Source organism: Gymnodraco acuticeps, unplaced genomic scaffold (genome assembly GCF_902827175.1).
Source record: "Gymnodraco acuticeps unplaced genomic scaffold, fGymAcu1.1, whole genome shotgun sequence".
Lineage (NCBI taxonomy): Eukaryota > Metazoa > Chordata > Actinopteri > Perciformes > Bathydraconidae > Gymnodraco > Gymnodraco acuticeps.
In genome coordinates, this window is record NW_022990838.1 from 672,712 (window position 1) to 686,881 (window position 14,170).

A 14,170-nucleotide genomic window follows, 5' to 3' on the forward strand; every position below is an offset into this window, starting at 1 on the left:
TCTGAAATGTTTGCAATCTCTGATGGTGGACAAGAGATGTGGAGAAGAAAGAGTAGAGACACTCCAGGAGATCAACGCAGGTATGTGAGTTTTGTACACCAGTTTGTATAAGTTTAATGTTTCACATTGCTTGTGAAAAATATACTACCACTATACGATCACTGAAATTTGTTGTTGACTGGACACTTATTTTGTAAAAGAGATAGCATGTGAGGATCTCTTAAGCAATGCAGTTCACGTGTCCTTTTTATATGCTGTCCATTGAAATGCAGGAAAGTAATCACCAGCTCTGAGTGATCTGTTGCCGAGGGGACACTACACCGGAGTTACATAAGCAGAGATAAAGTGCTATTTTGGGGGGAACTCACCTCCTCTGGGGTCCCCCAGGAAGATTTTTTTTAAATACTGAAGTTAAAAGCATCAATCTTGTGCACTTTGAGAGCAACATCAAGAGATATGGATACATCTCTCAACACCCATATGTCAAAAAGAAATCAAAGAATCAGAAACGGGTTTATTATTTAAAAACACTTCATTTTCCAATTAAATCATAAACTATGTCAATTTATTAGAAGTTGTTAGTAATCAGATTAAACAGAAAAAAGGGATGGAAGGAGGAAATAATAATCCCTCATCGAGTCCTCACTAACACTAAGAAAGTGGATCACATCACTCCTGTTCTGAAGTCTTTACACTGGCTTCCTGTGTGTCAAAGAATAGATTTCAAAATACTGCTGCTGGTTTATAAAGCACTGAATGGTTTAGGCCCAAAATACATTTCTGACCTCCTGCTAAATTATGAACCATCCAGATCTCTCAGGTCTTCAGGGACTGGTCAGCTTTCTGTCCCCAGAGTCAGAACTAAACATGGTAAAGCAGCGTTCAGTTATTATGCTCCAAATATCTGGAACAAACTCCCAGAAACCTGCAGGTCCGCTGCAACTCTGACTACTTTTAAATCCAGGCTGAAGACTTTTCTTTTTGTCGCTGCTTTTAATTGAACTATTCATATCTTAGACTGCACTGTAACTTTTATCCATGTACTTTTTTCTTTTAATGTTTAATTGACAGCACTGTAACTTTTATCCATGTATTTTTTCTTTTAATGTTTATTTTATTAGCTTTTCTTTTTAATGACTGATTTTAAATGCCATTTTCTTAATCTCTTTCATTTTTTGTAAAGCACTTTGAATTGCCTTGTGTTGAAAAGTGCTATATAAATAAACTTGCCTTGCCTTGCCTTGCCTTGCCTCATCACTTGCTGTTTGCGGTTGAAATGATCTTGCTGGCCAAACATGCTGGATGGAAAGCAGTGGTGTCTCACTTGCCTTGGCCCTGTATCTGCAGTCCCTAAATCAGTCATGTTACTCATTGACTCTTGTCTGTTCTGGTGTTCCTGTTCATTGTTGTCTCCATTGTCGTTCTTGTCTTTTGTATCTCCTTCTTGTGTGTCCCTTTCTCCTGTTCTCCTTTTCTTCATCCTCTACTCTGTTTGGCTCATCTGTGATGACTGTGTAGGTAAACACAAACAAGTATGTAAGTCAATCAGTTTCCAGCTCTGTCAAATAAATGAATTTCAAGATACACACATTTGTCTTCATTAAAATGAGTGTCACCACACTGTCACAAAATGTAATACTAACCAATTGAAAATAGTTAAATTGACATCTCTTGTAGATATCACTGTTAGAGTAGTTATCTGCCAATAGGACAGAATCATTCCTATACAAATGCAGTTTGAGTAATTCACTTTGTAGGAGCCATTTTGTGGGTGATGTTGGTGTGTCAGTTTATTTGAGTTATATGTATAGTGCAATATTATTTATGAACACTGGGTGGCGGGGTTTAGCTGCACCGGGTGTATATAAGGAGGTCATAGGTGACAGGAGAGGGGGGACACAGTAGGAGAAGAGCATACCGATTCCACCAGCCCGGCAGATGCTTATAGAATCACTAGAACGCTAAATTAACCCTGGTATGTAAAGACGAATAAACATCATCATAAACCACAACTAAGGACCGGAAAATCATCTGTTTGTGTCTGCGTCTGGATCACTTTTCAACCCTTCTGTGAAAGTAACGGCAAAAATATATAGGACATAGGAAAAGGAAATTGCCATTACATTAAGTGGAATCGTACTTTTGAGTGAAACTGGACAATTGGATTCACTTCAAATTGGATTAAGGATCGTTTTCGGGGAAAACAAATAATTGGATTATTGCACCATCGACTTCTCATCACGGATCAGCTGCGCACGCCACAATCAGCTGGAGATTGTTCCCACCTGCGAGGACCGAAAAGGCGGAGAGAGGACTGGGAAAGCGGCCGGGTATGTGCACCGTGCAGCATGATAAGTAGATTGTAAAAGAGATATTAAGCTGTATTGGACAATGGCTTAGTAAATGGATGTGGTGCTGCAACATTGTCAGCTGTTTGAAACAGCGCGCTGTCAGCTAACGGACAATTCCTGAGAACGAAACTTAAAGGGACAGTGAACATTAATCATGTCTGTGACATCTGACGTCACGTCACAAGATGGCGCTGTTGGACTGCAATCTGTGAGAGAAAAAAGGATTATCACTCACACTGCCAAAGGATTGGAATTGTTTATTGCAAACTGCCAAAAAGCAAGAAACTTCAGTTACAAACAAGTAAAAAAGTTAATGGAAGTACTGAAAGAGCTTATGAGCTCAGAAGACAATGCAAAGGAAATACAGTTGAAACTGGTTGAATTTAAGAAGTTGTGTGATGAACTAAAAGAAAATCACAAATCATTAACTGACCTTCAACTGCCTGAAAAAGAAATGGGAAAGCAAAGGCAGTGGCTGCAAGAAAAGATGCATATATTTGATGGATTTATACAAGATGCAAATGTGTGGTTATCTGAGAGTGGACAGGCAATTAGACACTCTATTGTGGGAAGTGCCATAGAACAAAGTGTCAGCTCAGATGACATCGGACCTGATGACAGCATTTCAAAGGCATCACACCCTCAGTCAAAATACAAACCTGGTTCATCACACGCATCATCTACCTCTTCTGCTCGAATTAAAGCCCAGGCAGAAAGGGCGGCTTTAATCGAAAGGGCGGCAGCACTGAACAAACAACATGAGCTTGATGTAGAAGGGGAACAATTAAAACACCAGAAACAACAGTTGGAACAACAGTTGGAACAACAGAAACAACAGAAACAACAGGAAGAACAGGTGAAACGGAAAAAGGAACAACTGGATATACAAACTAAGCTGGCAGAAGCCAATGCCAGGCTAAACGTGCTCAGCATGGGATCAAGACACACCTCTAGAGCATCAGATGGGATGAGCTCTTACTACAGAAACCCTACAGCAAGATTTAACGTACAGGCCACTGAATTCTTGCCTCATCAAGCCCAAAGCTCTATTCCCAGACAAAGTATACAGACACATGTGCAGGGACATGTTGACATCACACCACCTGTAATCAACAATGATAATCAAGGTGACATCTAGAACCTAATCCAGAGGCAAAATGACAACACTGCTATGCTGGCTCAACAACATCTCACTTCTACTTTACCTCCAAGAGACATTCCTGTTTATGACGGTGACCCATTGCAGTTTGAAGCTTTCATCCGTGCATTTGAAAGAGGAGTAGAGCGGAAAACTAATGATGAAAGTGACTGCCTGCATTACCTAGAGCAATACACTAGAGGACAACCACAGGACCTAGTGCGCAGCTGCCAACATCTGCCTCCAGCTCAAGGTTATCAAAGGGCAAAACAGCTGCTTAAAGAGCACTTTGGTAATGAACATAAGATCGCCACTGCATACATGAACAAAGCATTTACCTGGACAATGATCAAAGCCGAAGATGTGAAAGCACTGCAAGCCTTCTCTTTGTTCCTAAGAGGTTGTTGCAATGCAATGGAACATCTCACCTATATGGATGAAATGAATGTTGTTTCAAACATGAAACACATACTTCAGAAACTACCCTACAAATTCAGAGACAAGTGGAGGAATAGAGCATGTCAGCTACAGGAAGAGCGTGGGCATCGAGCTACATTTCCTGACCTTGTTAGCTTCATAGAGAGGCAAGTGAAGATACTGTCAGATCCTCTGTTTGGAAGCATCCAGGATGATAAACCAACTGCAGCTATCAAAACTGTTATCTCTACCTTTTCAAAGGGAAAACCAAGCCTAAGAGCAAGTAGTTTTGCAACAATTATTACCTGCCCAAGAACAGCAGTGCTAGAACATGTAACAACGAATGGAATGAAAATACCTCCATCAAGCCACAACTCCCTACATTTGTGTTTGTTCTGCAGAAGAAGTGGTCACTCATTGGAGCAGTGTCCACACATCCTGAAGAAAACACACAGAGAAAGAATGGACTTCTTGAAAGGAAAAGGGGTGTGTTTTGGATGCCTAAAAATAGGACACATGAGCAAACACTGCCACAGTCGTTTGACATGTTATGTGTGCAATCAAAGTCATCCTGAAATACTCCACATTGAACAAAAAGGCAAAAGAGAGGAAGCAGAACACACAAAACAGAATGGGAAGCCAATGGAAAGTAATAGTGTCATCTCACCTCATACATGTGGTCACATTGGGGCCGGTGATGAAAACTCCATCTTCTCCATTGTACCAGTACAAGTAAAGAGCCACAAAGGGGACAAAGTGTTACAAACTTATGCATTTCTGGACCATGGAAGTTCATCCACCTTTTGCTCAGAAAGTTTAATGAGGAGGCTAAACCTTACAGGACAAAGGACTAACATTCTCCTAAAGACAATGAATCAGAGAAAGATTGTGTCTAGTCATCATATCTCAGGTTTGGAAATATCGAGTCTGGACGAAAACAATTTCCTTCAACTATCCGATGTGTTTACACATAAAACCATGCCTGTTTCCAAGCACAATATTCCTCTACAAGAAGATCTGGAAAAATGGCCTTACTTAAAGGACATCAAAATTAATGAAATTGCTTCTGGCATTGACCTGGTCATTGGGACAAATTCTCCTAAGGTATTGGAACCTTGGGAGCTGATCAATAGCCAAGGAGAAGGACCGTACGCTGCAAAGACCCTACTGGGGTGGGTCTTCTATGGTCCCCTAAAAGGAAGCAACGACAGCAGAGATGCTAATGGCCACCCTGTTGCTACTGTCAATCGGATATCCATTGTACACCTAGAGGAGCTATTGGTCAAATAATACAATCATGACTTCAATGAAAATACAAGTAAGGAAACAGAGGAAATGTCCAGAGAAGACAAACAATTCCTGAACATTATGAATCACTCTGCAAACATGTCAGACGCCAAAGAGGATGGCGATGTTGTAGCGGACGCCAAAGAGGATGGAGATGTTGTAGCAGACGCCAAAGAGGATGGAGATGTTGTAGCAGATGCCAAAGAGCATGGCGATGTTGTAGCAGATGCCAAAGGAGACAGTGATAGGGATGTTGAAGGCAAAACTGAGGCCCCCCAAGAAGAAGAAGATGAGGGTCGGGATTCAGGTGATTACTATGAAGAGGCAGAAGACGAGCCTTTTGAAAGCCAGCCAACTTCAGACTCCTGTCACAGCATGCCTGACTTCACAGCAGATGTCGAGTTACACCAATCTGACGCAGTGCCTGAGGAAGAAGCCAAGCCTGTGGCCGAGAAAGTGAAAATGTCAGATGGACACTACTGCCTAGACTTGCCATTCAGACAAGAAAATCCCAGCTTGCCTAACAACAAACACGTTACCGAGCAGCTCATCTGCGATTTTGCTGCTATGGTAGCAGGGCACCGGCTGAACCCAAGTGACAGACCTGAAGAAGTGACTGACTCATCAATGCAGGAGCCCTATAAGGAGAGGCTTGGAATTGGATGAAAATATAACCCACAGGTTCTCTCGGCGCTGGACGGGATGGCAACACTACTGCTTCAACCTAAGAACAGCAAAGACTGATGACCCTTAAAATAAGGGAGAAGAAAATAAACAAAACATTATTTAAGAATTACATGCTAACACATACACACCATTTGTATAGCTCCTTTATTATTTATTGGTAATTGTTTTTGTTTTCATACTAAAGCCAATTAGGGGCCGGTGTGTAGGAGCCATTTTGTGGGTGATGTTGGTGTGTCAGTTCATTTGAGTTATATGTATAGTGCAATATTATTTATGAACACTGGGTGGCGGGGTTTAGCTGCACCGGGTGTATATAAGGAGGTCATAGGTGACAGGAGAGGGGGGACACAGTAGGAGAAGAGCATACCGATTCCACCAGCCCGGCAGATGCTCATAGAATCACTAGAACGCTAAATTAACCCTGGTATGTAAAGACGAATAAACATCATCATAAACCACAACTAAGGACCGGAAAATCATCTGTTTGTGTCTGCGTCTGGATCACTTTTCAACCCTTCTGTGAAAGTAACGGCAAAAATATATAGGACATAGGAAAAGGAAATTGCCATTACACACTTAATACATTTACTTAAAACTTTAATATAGTCATTTTCACTTAATACTCTAATATAGTCATCTTTCTGCATTCAACACTAAGGAAAGCTGTACAATTTGACATGATAATGAGGAAAAAAGGCCTCCGACAATGCAGATCATTTTTTGATCATATCAATTTTAAGATGGGGGTCAAGGCTTAATATTTGGAGCCCCACTGGATTGGCTTTGATCTGAAATATTTGTATAAAAAGCTTGTTAGCTGGCCGTCCATGTCATAATGTTCACATAGAAACTAGCTGTCAATAGGAAATATCAATCAGAAGAATTATATTTTCATGCAAAATCTGTCACAAAGAGGTTGCACATTTAAATTCAGGTGTTGTTATGGCAACGTCAGTGGCCAGACAGCCACATTTACTGCTGCAAATACGTTCAAACATGCTGTCGACACGTAAAGCAGTGGCAACTATGCCACCATTTCAGCTGACTTTTTCTCAGAAATACTGTCACATAACATCCATATATTTCAGTGCTAGGATGATGCTTAGCTAAGCTAACTATGAAACACGACAGGACTCAGGAATCAGGATCAACTGTAAGGTAGCTTCTAGCTTCATGTCGAACACAGACAGTAAGTCAACATTTCCCAGAGAGCTTTCTTTGAAATCACCAAGTAACGCTAAAAAACACAACATTTAGATTGTATGACAAAGTGTTTATTTAATATATCTGGCTAGCTACAGCAACTTGCTAACGGTTTAGCTTACCCGCGCGATTCAAAGTAACGTCAACGTAGCTATAATTTATGCTTTGCTTACATGTTCGCATAACTTGTAAGTTTACTGACAGGTAAACCTTGTTCACCTGGCTCAGGTGGTGGCTCTGGGGTTGTTGTGTGAGCCACCACTTGAGAATTGCCGTCTTTTTTATTAAAGAAATGTCTAATGTCCATCTTCAGAATCTCCGCGTCCGGGGCTGACAGTTTAAAGTTTAAACATTAGGCTTGTTTGAGACAAGCAAGACCTGCGCAGACCTGCGCAGTTGCGATCAACGTCTTGCTAGTGCGTTGCATGATGGTTAGTCATTTTGTCCGACTTGCTCTGGAGGCCCGCCCACATGAGACTTTGAAATTTCGCGGGACAAAGACGCCCGCAGCCTTGAGAGCGAGGCGAGGCGAGTTGGCGCAGTTGCTCTCCACGGGCTGCGGAAGCGAAATGCTTGATGGGAAACGGCTCGCTGGTATCTCGAGCTGAGCGCTCATTGGTGGTTTTTACCACGTGCTGCTGATGAAACTCTCCAATTGGCTGGCAAAAGTTTGTTGTTGTTTTTGTGTCAGTTTTACGTCGCCACATCCATTCCCATTTTTCATCATTGTTCCACAATGTTTATCATCATGAAATTAATATCTATATATTTTATACTATACTGCTTACCGTTTTCATACTTTATATATCTTAGCATATTCATACACACTGTTCATACTGCTCACAGGCTGATATCTAGTGTATTCATACCCCTCACTGTTTATTCATCATTCAATTCATTCTATATTTTATTCTGTAGATTGTGTACATTACTTTTCACTTTACTGCTTGTTGCACCTGGTTAGAAGCTAAACTGCATTGTGTTGTCTCAGTACCTGTAATATGTGCAATAACAATAAAGTTTAATCTAATCTGGAGCAGGAACAAATGTATTTACTTAGTACATATCTGACATTAACGATTAAACACATGTGTGCATTCTTTATAAATGCAAACCGAGTCAAGCCGACTCCGGAGGTGTCGGTATGCACCTTAAAGTTGTTTGCAATCCGCCAAAAAACCGAGAGAAGAAGAAGAAGACGAAGCCGACTCCGAGCATGGACTCCGAGCTGTCCGACTTAAGACGAGCTTTTTGACACCTCCCCCGGCTGCGATCGGCTACTCTCGTCTACTTTCGAGGCGAGCCGCAATGTGTCTCAAACAAGCCTAGTGTCACAGAGGAGAGGTACGTACCTGTCAGCCAATAAAACACGTGTATTTCCATGCAACTCTCTGATTGGTCTGGTGGCGTCGTCTTGCCTCTGTGTTGCATTCACTGAACATGGGAAATTACAATTCTGCCGTCCGTCCTATAGGTAAAGTAGGTTAATGTATTATATTATTGAGGGAGAATTTGTCCGGGGCGACGCCCCTGAGTGGGGCGACGCCCCTGAGTGGGACTATACACTCAAAAACGTAAGTTTATTCCAATACGAAGATTGTGACAGATCTGAAAAACGTGTCCTTAAAACGAGCCTCCTCGCAATTGTATGCACATTATTTATTCAGCCGTTTGCTGTTTAATCTGATATATAACTCAAAAGAGAGAAAAAAGCTTAGAGAAGGGTGAAAAAAAGCTTAGAAAACGGCGAACGCTCAATACAGGGGATGACGTCACCTTTGCGCGTCCCCGCGAACAGGGCTTCAATCCACGGCAAGGCTTCAACCTACGGCATAACACCGGTTCCCGTCGTTCACTTAAAAGAGCCGGCTCGTTCGCGACCGACACATCACTACAATAAACACTAAAAGAAGAAGAAGAAGAAGTTTCATTAGCTGCAATGTCTGCATATATCCTGGGTTTGGACTTGGGCACCACGTCGGTAAAAGTCGTTTTATTAGAAACTGTCTCAAGAACGGTGGTTGCTAGTCAGTCTTTGTCAACTTCGTCTGCTATAATTGACCAAAGCGGGGAAAAGGTGAGTGTGCACACACACACAACTTAACCATTCAACTCTCCCCTGCTGGGTGTTAGCCCCGTGTGTAACCTGGCTGCGTACGTGTTCATGCGCAGGCGAAAGAGCAGGACACTGTCCGGATCATTGACACTGTGAACCGGTGCATCGGCCTGCTGCCCCGAGACAAACTGCAGCATGTCAGCAGCATCGGGCTGTCCGGACAGATGCACGGGGTTTTATTCTGGAAAGCAAAACGCGGTAAGCCTTCCACCTGGGTGCTGCGTGAACGCTGTTGCATTTCTTAAATTGTGCTCAATTGTGAAATAACTGCCGTAATACAAGAGTACTTGCGCAGCAAAGGAACAGATATACAGATATATATCCTGCAATGTTATTGCCCATATATGTTTGCATTTGCACAATTTGTAATTGCACATTAAGCTCTTTAATCTTATATTATCTGGTATATAAATATGTGCCGTGGCATTTATTTTATTAATATAAAACAATACATCCTTATACACAAAGAGACATACTTTCTTAATTAGTCTAACCAAAAGTATCCAACAAATCCAAAAGGGAGAAAATCAGTTTGAAATAGTAAATCTATGCTCCTGGGATGTCTCCATCCTCTCTCCCCCTGCAGGTTGTAATTGGTCCAAGAGGGATTTCTTCACAGCCAGAGACACCAGTCAGCTGATCACCTGGCAGGATGGGCGCTGCAGCAGCAACTTCCTGTCCTCACTTCCAAATCCAGACTCACATCTCAGCTTGGCCACAGGCTTTGGCTGTGCAACAATCTTCTGGTACATGAGAAACAGGTCAGCATGCATTTCTGAAAACATCCCAAAGCATTTTTATTTAGTGATATGAAACTGAAGTTAATATGTTTGGTTTTTACTGCAGGCCAGAGTTCCTCGAGGACTTCACAGTAGCAGGTACCATCCAGGACTACGTGGTGTCCATGCTGTGTGGTCTGGACGGCTGTGTGATGACGCCCCAGAATGCAGCCAGCTGGGGCTACTTCAACACCTCTTCCAACCAGTGGAATACAGACATGTACGTAAAGTGTAAATCTACATGCATGACACATTTTCTAAAGGTTTTGCATGCTTAGTGTTCAACTAAAATTGCTAAACATGTTGGCATTGTAAAGAGTTGTTATGCGTAACCTACATTACAAGCCTCTGTGTGTGCATGCTGCAGTCTGAAGGGGGCCGGCTTCCCTTTGGGCCTGCTTCCTCAGTGTGTGCCATCTGGTGGCTGGGCGGGACAGACGTACTCTGACTGGCATGGTATCCCTGCTGGAACACCAGTAGGGGCCGCTCTGGGAGACTTCCAGTGCTCGGTATACTCCTGCATGAGTGCCAGAACAGACGCAGGTGAAAATAGCTGTACTCGACTGTTTATGCACTTCAGAAGAAAGTTCTTGCACTTCAGAACAAAGTCTATCCATTACAGCTGTTCAATGACATGTAGCATCGATTAGATTAATCTTCTAATCTTTGTAGTGCTTTTGTTTTAGTGTGTCATCCTACTGTAGTTATTTTCTTTATTTTTGTGGTTGTTTGACCCCTTTTCATTGTCATTGTGTGTCTTTTGTGGGCTCTTTGCAGTTGCTTTGCACGTCTTTGTAATTTTGTGACTCTTTGTAGATTTGTTACCAGTTGCAACAGTGGTGCTGGTATTGTTTATTAGCTTGTGAGTCTGTTTGTTCCATTGGAAAATCCCTCATAGAGATGTGTTTATATACTGTATTAAAACTGAAAAATACCAAATAAATAAGCATAGGAATGACTTAACATGGCACAGAGCAGCAACTACCCACGTCTTAGTTTGTACTCTTTATGTTGCACACACAGGAATGAATGCATTATGGATCAAGTGTATTCCTGCTGTGTGTGTCTCCTGCATGTCTTGTTTGGAGCTGTTAGTGTTTATGCCTCAGATGACAGTTTTTATCCTCTCCTAATTTCTCAGTTCTTAACATAAGCACCTCAGCCCAGCTGACCTTCGCCTTGCCAGGTGACTTCAAACCTCCAGATTCTCCTCAGCCTGCGTCCTCCATCTCCTACGTTCCCTACTTCGAGGACTCGTACTTGGCGGTGGCTGCTTCACTAAATGGAGGGAATGTACTGGCTACATTTGTGGAGATGCTCACTTCCTGGATGAAAGAGCTTGGTATGTATTTGTTGTCATGCTAGTAGTGTGCTTCTTAGGCGGCAGTGTTTGTTCAACTTTTCAATTCAACTAAAATGTCACGACTATGGAGGGAATGCCATGTTAAACCTTGAAAAAAAAAAGAAGCCCCATGACCCTGATGATCCTCCTTACTCTAGCGTCAGAGTGATGTGGGTGTTAAGTGTTTTCCACACATTCATGTTCCAGAATGAATCATGATAACTCTGATTATCTTTCCACTTTTCCTCTCACTCAAAAATCAAGTGGAAATGTTGTTTATGTTTGGATTTAGTGCTAATTAGCTAATGCTTATTTACACATTTGCAAAGCTAAAATGCTGACCACTGTAATAATCTGTATGTTATGCTAAGGTTACCATTTGTCTCAAAGCAGTGCTGTGTAATACGGCTTCATAGAGTTGCTAGCATAGCTGTAGAATCTTCAGACTTAGTCAAATTAAATGTGGCAATAGACATGTTTTTTGTTTTAACTTACCATTATCAAGTAAAGTTACATTACATGTTACTTGTTAGACGCTTTGATCCAAAGCGACTTACATACTCAATACGGTGGACAATCCCCACATTACTGTCTCAGGGACACAACGACATGCTGACTGCAGTGGGGTTTGAACTTGTGCTCCCCTGATCAAAACACCAACGCACTAGTCCACTGCGCCACACGCCTCCCTAGTTCATTGCACATTGTAATGGCTATAGAATAATGACATCAACAGTGTTTGGATTGCTTCCCTATAATACTCGCTTTCACAAGGAAGAACAAAGTATGTCTGCCACAGGGTAAAATCTCCTGGGAAAATGAGTTGTCCATTTATGGCATAGAGCTACGAAAAACAATGTGCTGTGCAGTGTTGCCAACTAATTTCTAATAAACGTAGCTAGAAGCTCCAAAGGTTTCCAGATAACGTCATGCGGTCATTTGCAGATTGCCATGTCATTGCGTTTTTATTGGCATGCAATTTATTCTGAGTGACTGAAGCCGACAACCACGTTTCAGTTGTCTTTGCAACAGTGGCACTTACAATATTACAACTTGGAAACGCTATGGGGGTTGTTTATTGCCACTCTAATTTTTGAAATAACAAATACAATATGTTCAATTTAATCAAATGTCAACGACAGCCCAAAGAGGGCAGTTTTCTCTAAACCTTTACTAAAATGTTTTTGAGATTATTGCCATTTAAGTGTTTAATCCTAATGTTAAACAGCTCCTCCTCTTCCCTCGCAGGTGTAGAGATGAGTGATTCCTGTTTATATGAGAAGCTGATTAATTGCGCCCTGAATCAGGAAACGAGCGAGCTGTCGGTGAGTCCCACTCTCTTGGGGGAAAGGCACGACCCCCTCTGCCTGGGCCAGGTCACCAACATCTCCCCTACCAATCTGTCTCTGGGTCACGTGACCAGGGCGCTGTGCCGTGGAGTCCTGCACAACATTGCGTCAATGATGCCTGCTGAGCGTCTGCAGCAGGCGGGGGTCTGCCGGATTGTGGGCAGTGGGAGCGCCATCGCCCGCAATGAGGTGCTGAGGCAGGAGGTGGAGAAGGCGTTTCCTCAACCGGTGGTGTACGGACAAAACGCTGACTCTGCTGTCGGCGTAGCCATGGTCCTCTGTGACCTCATGAGAGAAGCATACATAATCAAGTGAACATTATAGGTTACTTATTTAATCGCTCATTTGGTAAAAATCAGGAAAACTGAAATGGTACAACAGATTTTGCTCTGAATCTAAAAGCAAAATCTGGAAAGAATCCAAAGCCTTAAGAATTTTCCAGCTTGTATTGTTCTGTGAGGTTTTTAGACTTTTAGGAATCAAAGATCGAAGCTACCAAATGATACATGCTGGCTCATACCAACTGCTTCTTGAATGCAGCTAAAATCCCCTTTCAACATTGAATTTAACTCCATTACCTGTCATTTCTGGGTCTAATAAGCAGTGTTTCAGATAACATGATGTCTGATAAGGATTTTAAAACATAAGTCCGTTGCAAAGATGCTCATCATTCATTAGAAAAAAACTAATGTTAAAGAGCAAATGTATTCAAAGACAGCTACCTATGTAGAACTGTGCAAAGAATTAAAAAAACACATTGTGTTATCACTTGGTTTTCACTCCTTGCTTTCTGCATTAAGCTGCAGTAACGGTTGAACGGTTCATGCTCTTTCCCTCCATGTTGCTGACAGGTGTTATGAAGTGTGAAGTAGACTGAAATCACAGCACCGCTGGAATGCTTTGAAAACAACAGATGTATGATCTATTATAAGATCTATATGTTTGAGTGTGAACTGCTTCTTTTAAAGGGCCAGGGTTTATATTTAGGGCATCTGTAAGAAGAACCCTTGGCTTAGAATTAGGCTCTCATATCATTCTATGGGGCCTACATACCTAAAGTGAATAATACTGTAGGATTGTTTCCCCCCAGAAAGCTTAATAGTCTTACGATAAGGTTTTTTAATCGTTCCTCTGAAGGCTGCTCATTCACTGTCGCTCACTTTTATCTAACACGGTCTGGGTTTAGATTTATGATTACGGTTCTTCCTTGGCTGTTTCTTCATTTAAAGTCTTTAACTTCAATGTTTTACTTCTGCTACTCACTAAGTGGGTTAATGTCCTTGCATTTTGTCCCTTTTATGTGGATTTTATAAACCGTTTTCGTCAGTCCTCTGTTGGCACTTGGATGCTTGTTATTTGATTTTTTGATTCTTCAGCGTAGTAAGAATCAAGGAGAACATATTTAGTTTGATCTGTACAGACTGTATTTTTTATCGAAAAGTCCAGATCAACCTTGAAAGCACCAGGCTGTACGATATCAATCATATATCATCTTATATAA

The 14,170-nt window shown here is 41.8% G+C and overlaps 1 protein-coding gene across 1 annotated transcript; it reads left to right on the top strand.

The window, feature by feature from the left end:
• Positions 1-8,540: 8,540 nt before the first annotated feature.
• Positions 8,541-13,437, top strand: shpk (sedoheptulokinase). The gene is made up of 7 exons (XM_034233073.1): positions 8,541-9,160; positions 9,256-9,397; positions 9,786-9,960; positions 10,046-10,198; positions 10,346-10,521; positions 11,120-11,320; positions 12,569-13,437. The coding sequence occupies exons 1-7, from the start codon at positions 9,023-9,025 to the stop codon at positions 12,982-12,984; spliced, it is 1,401 nt and encodes a 466-aa protein (XP_034088964.1). The 5' UTR covers positions 8,541-9,022; the 3' UTR covers positions 12,985-13,437.
• The last annotated feature ends 733 nt before the right edge of the window (positions 13,438-14,170 follow it).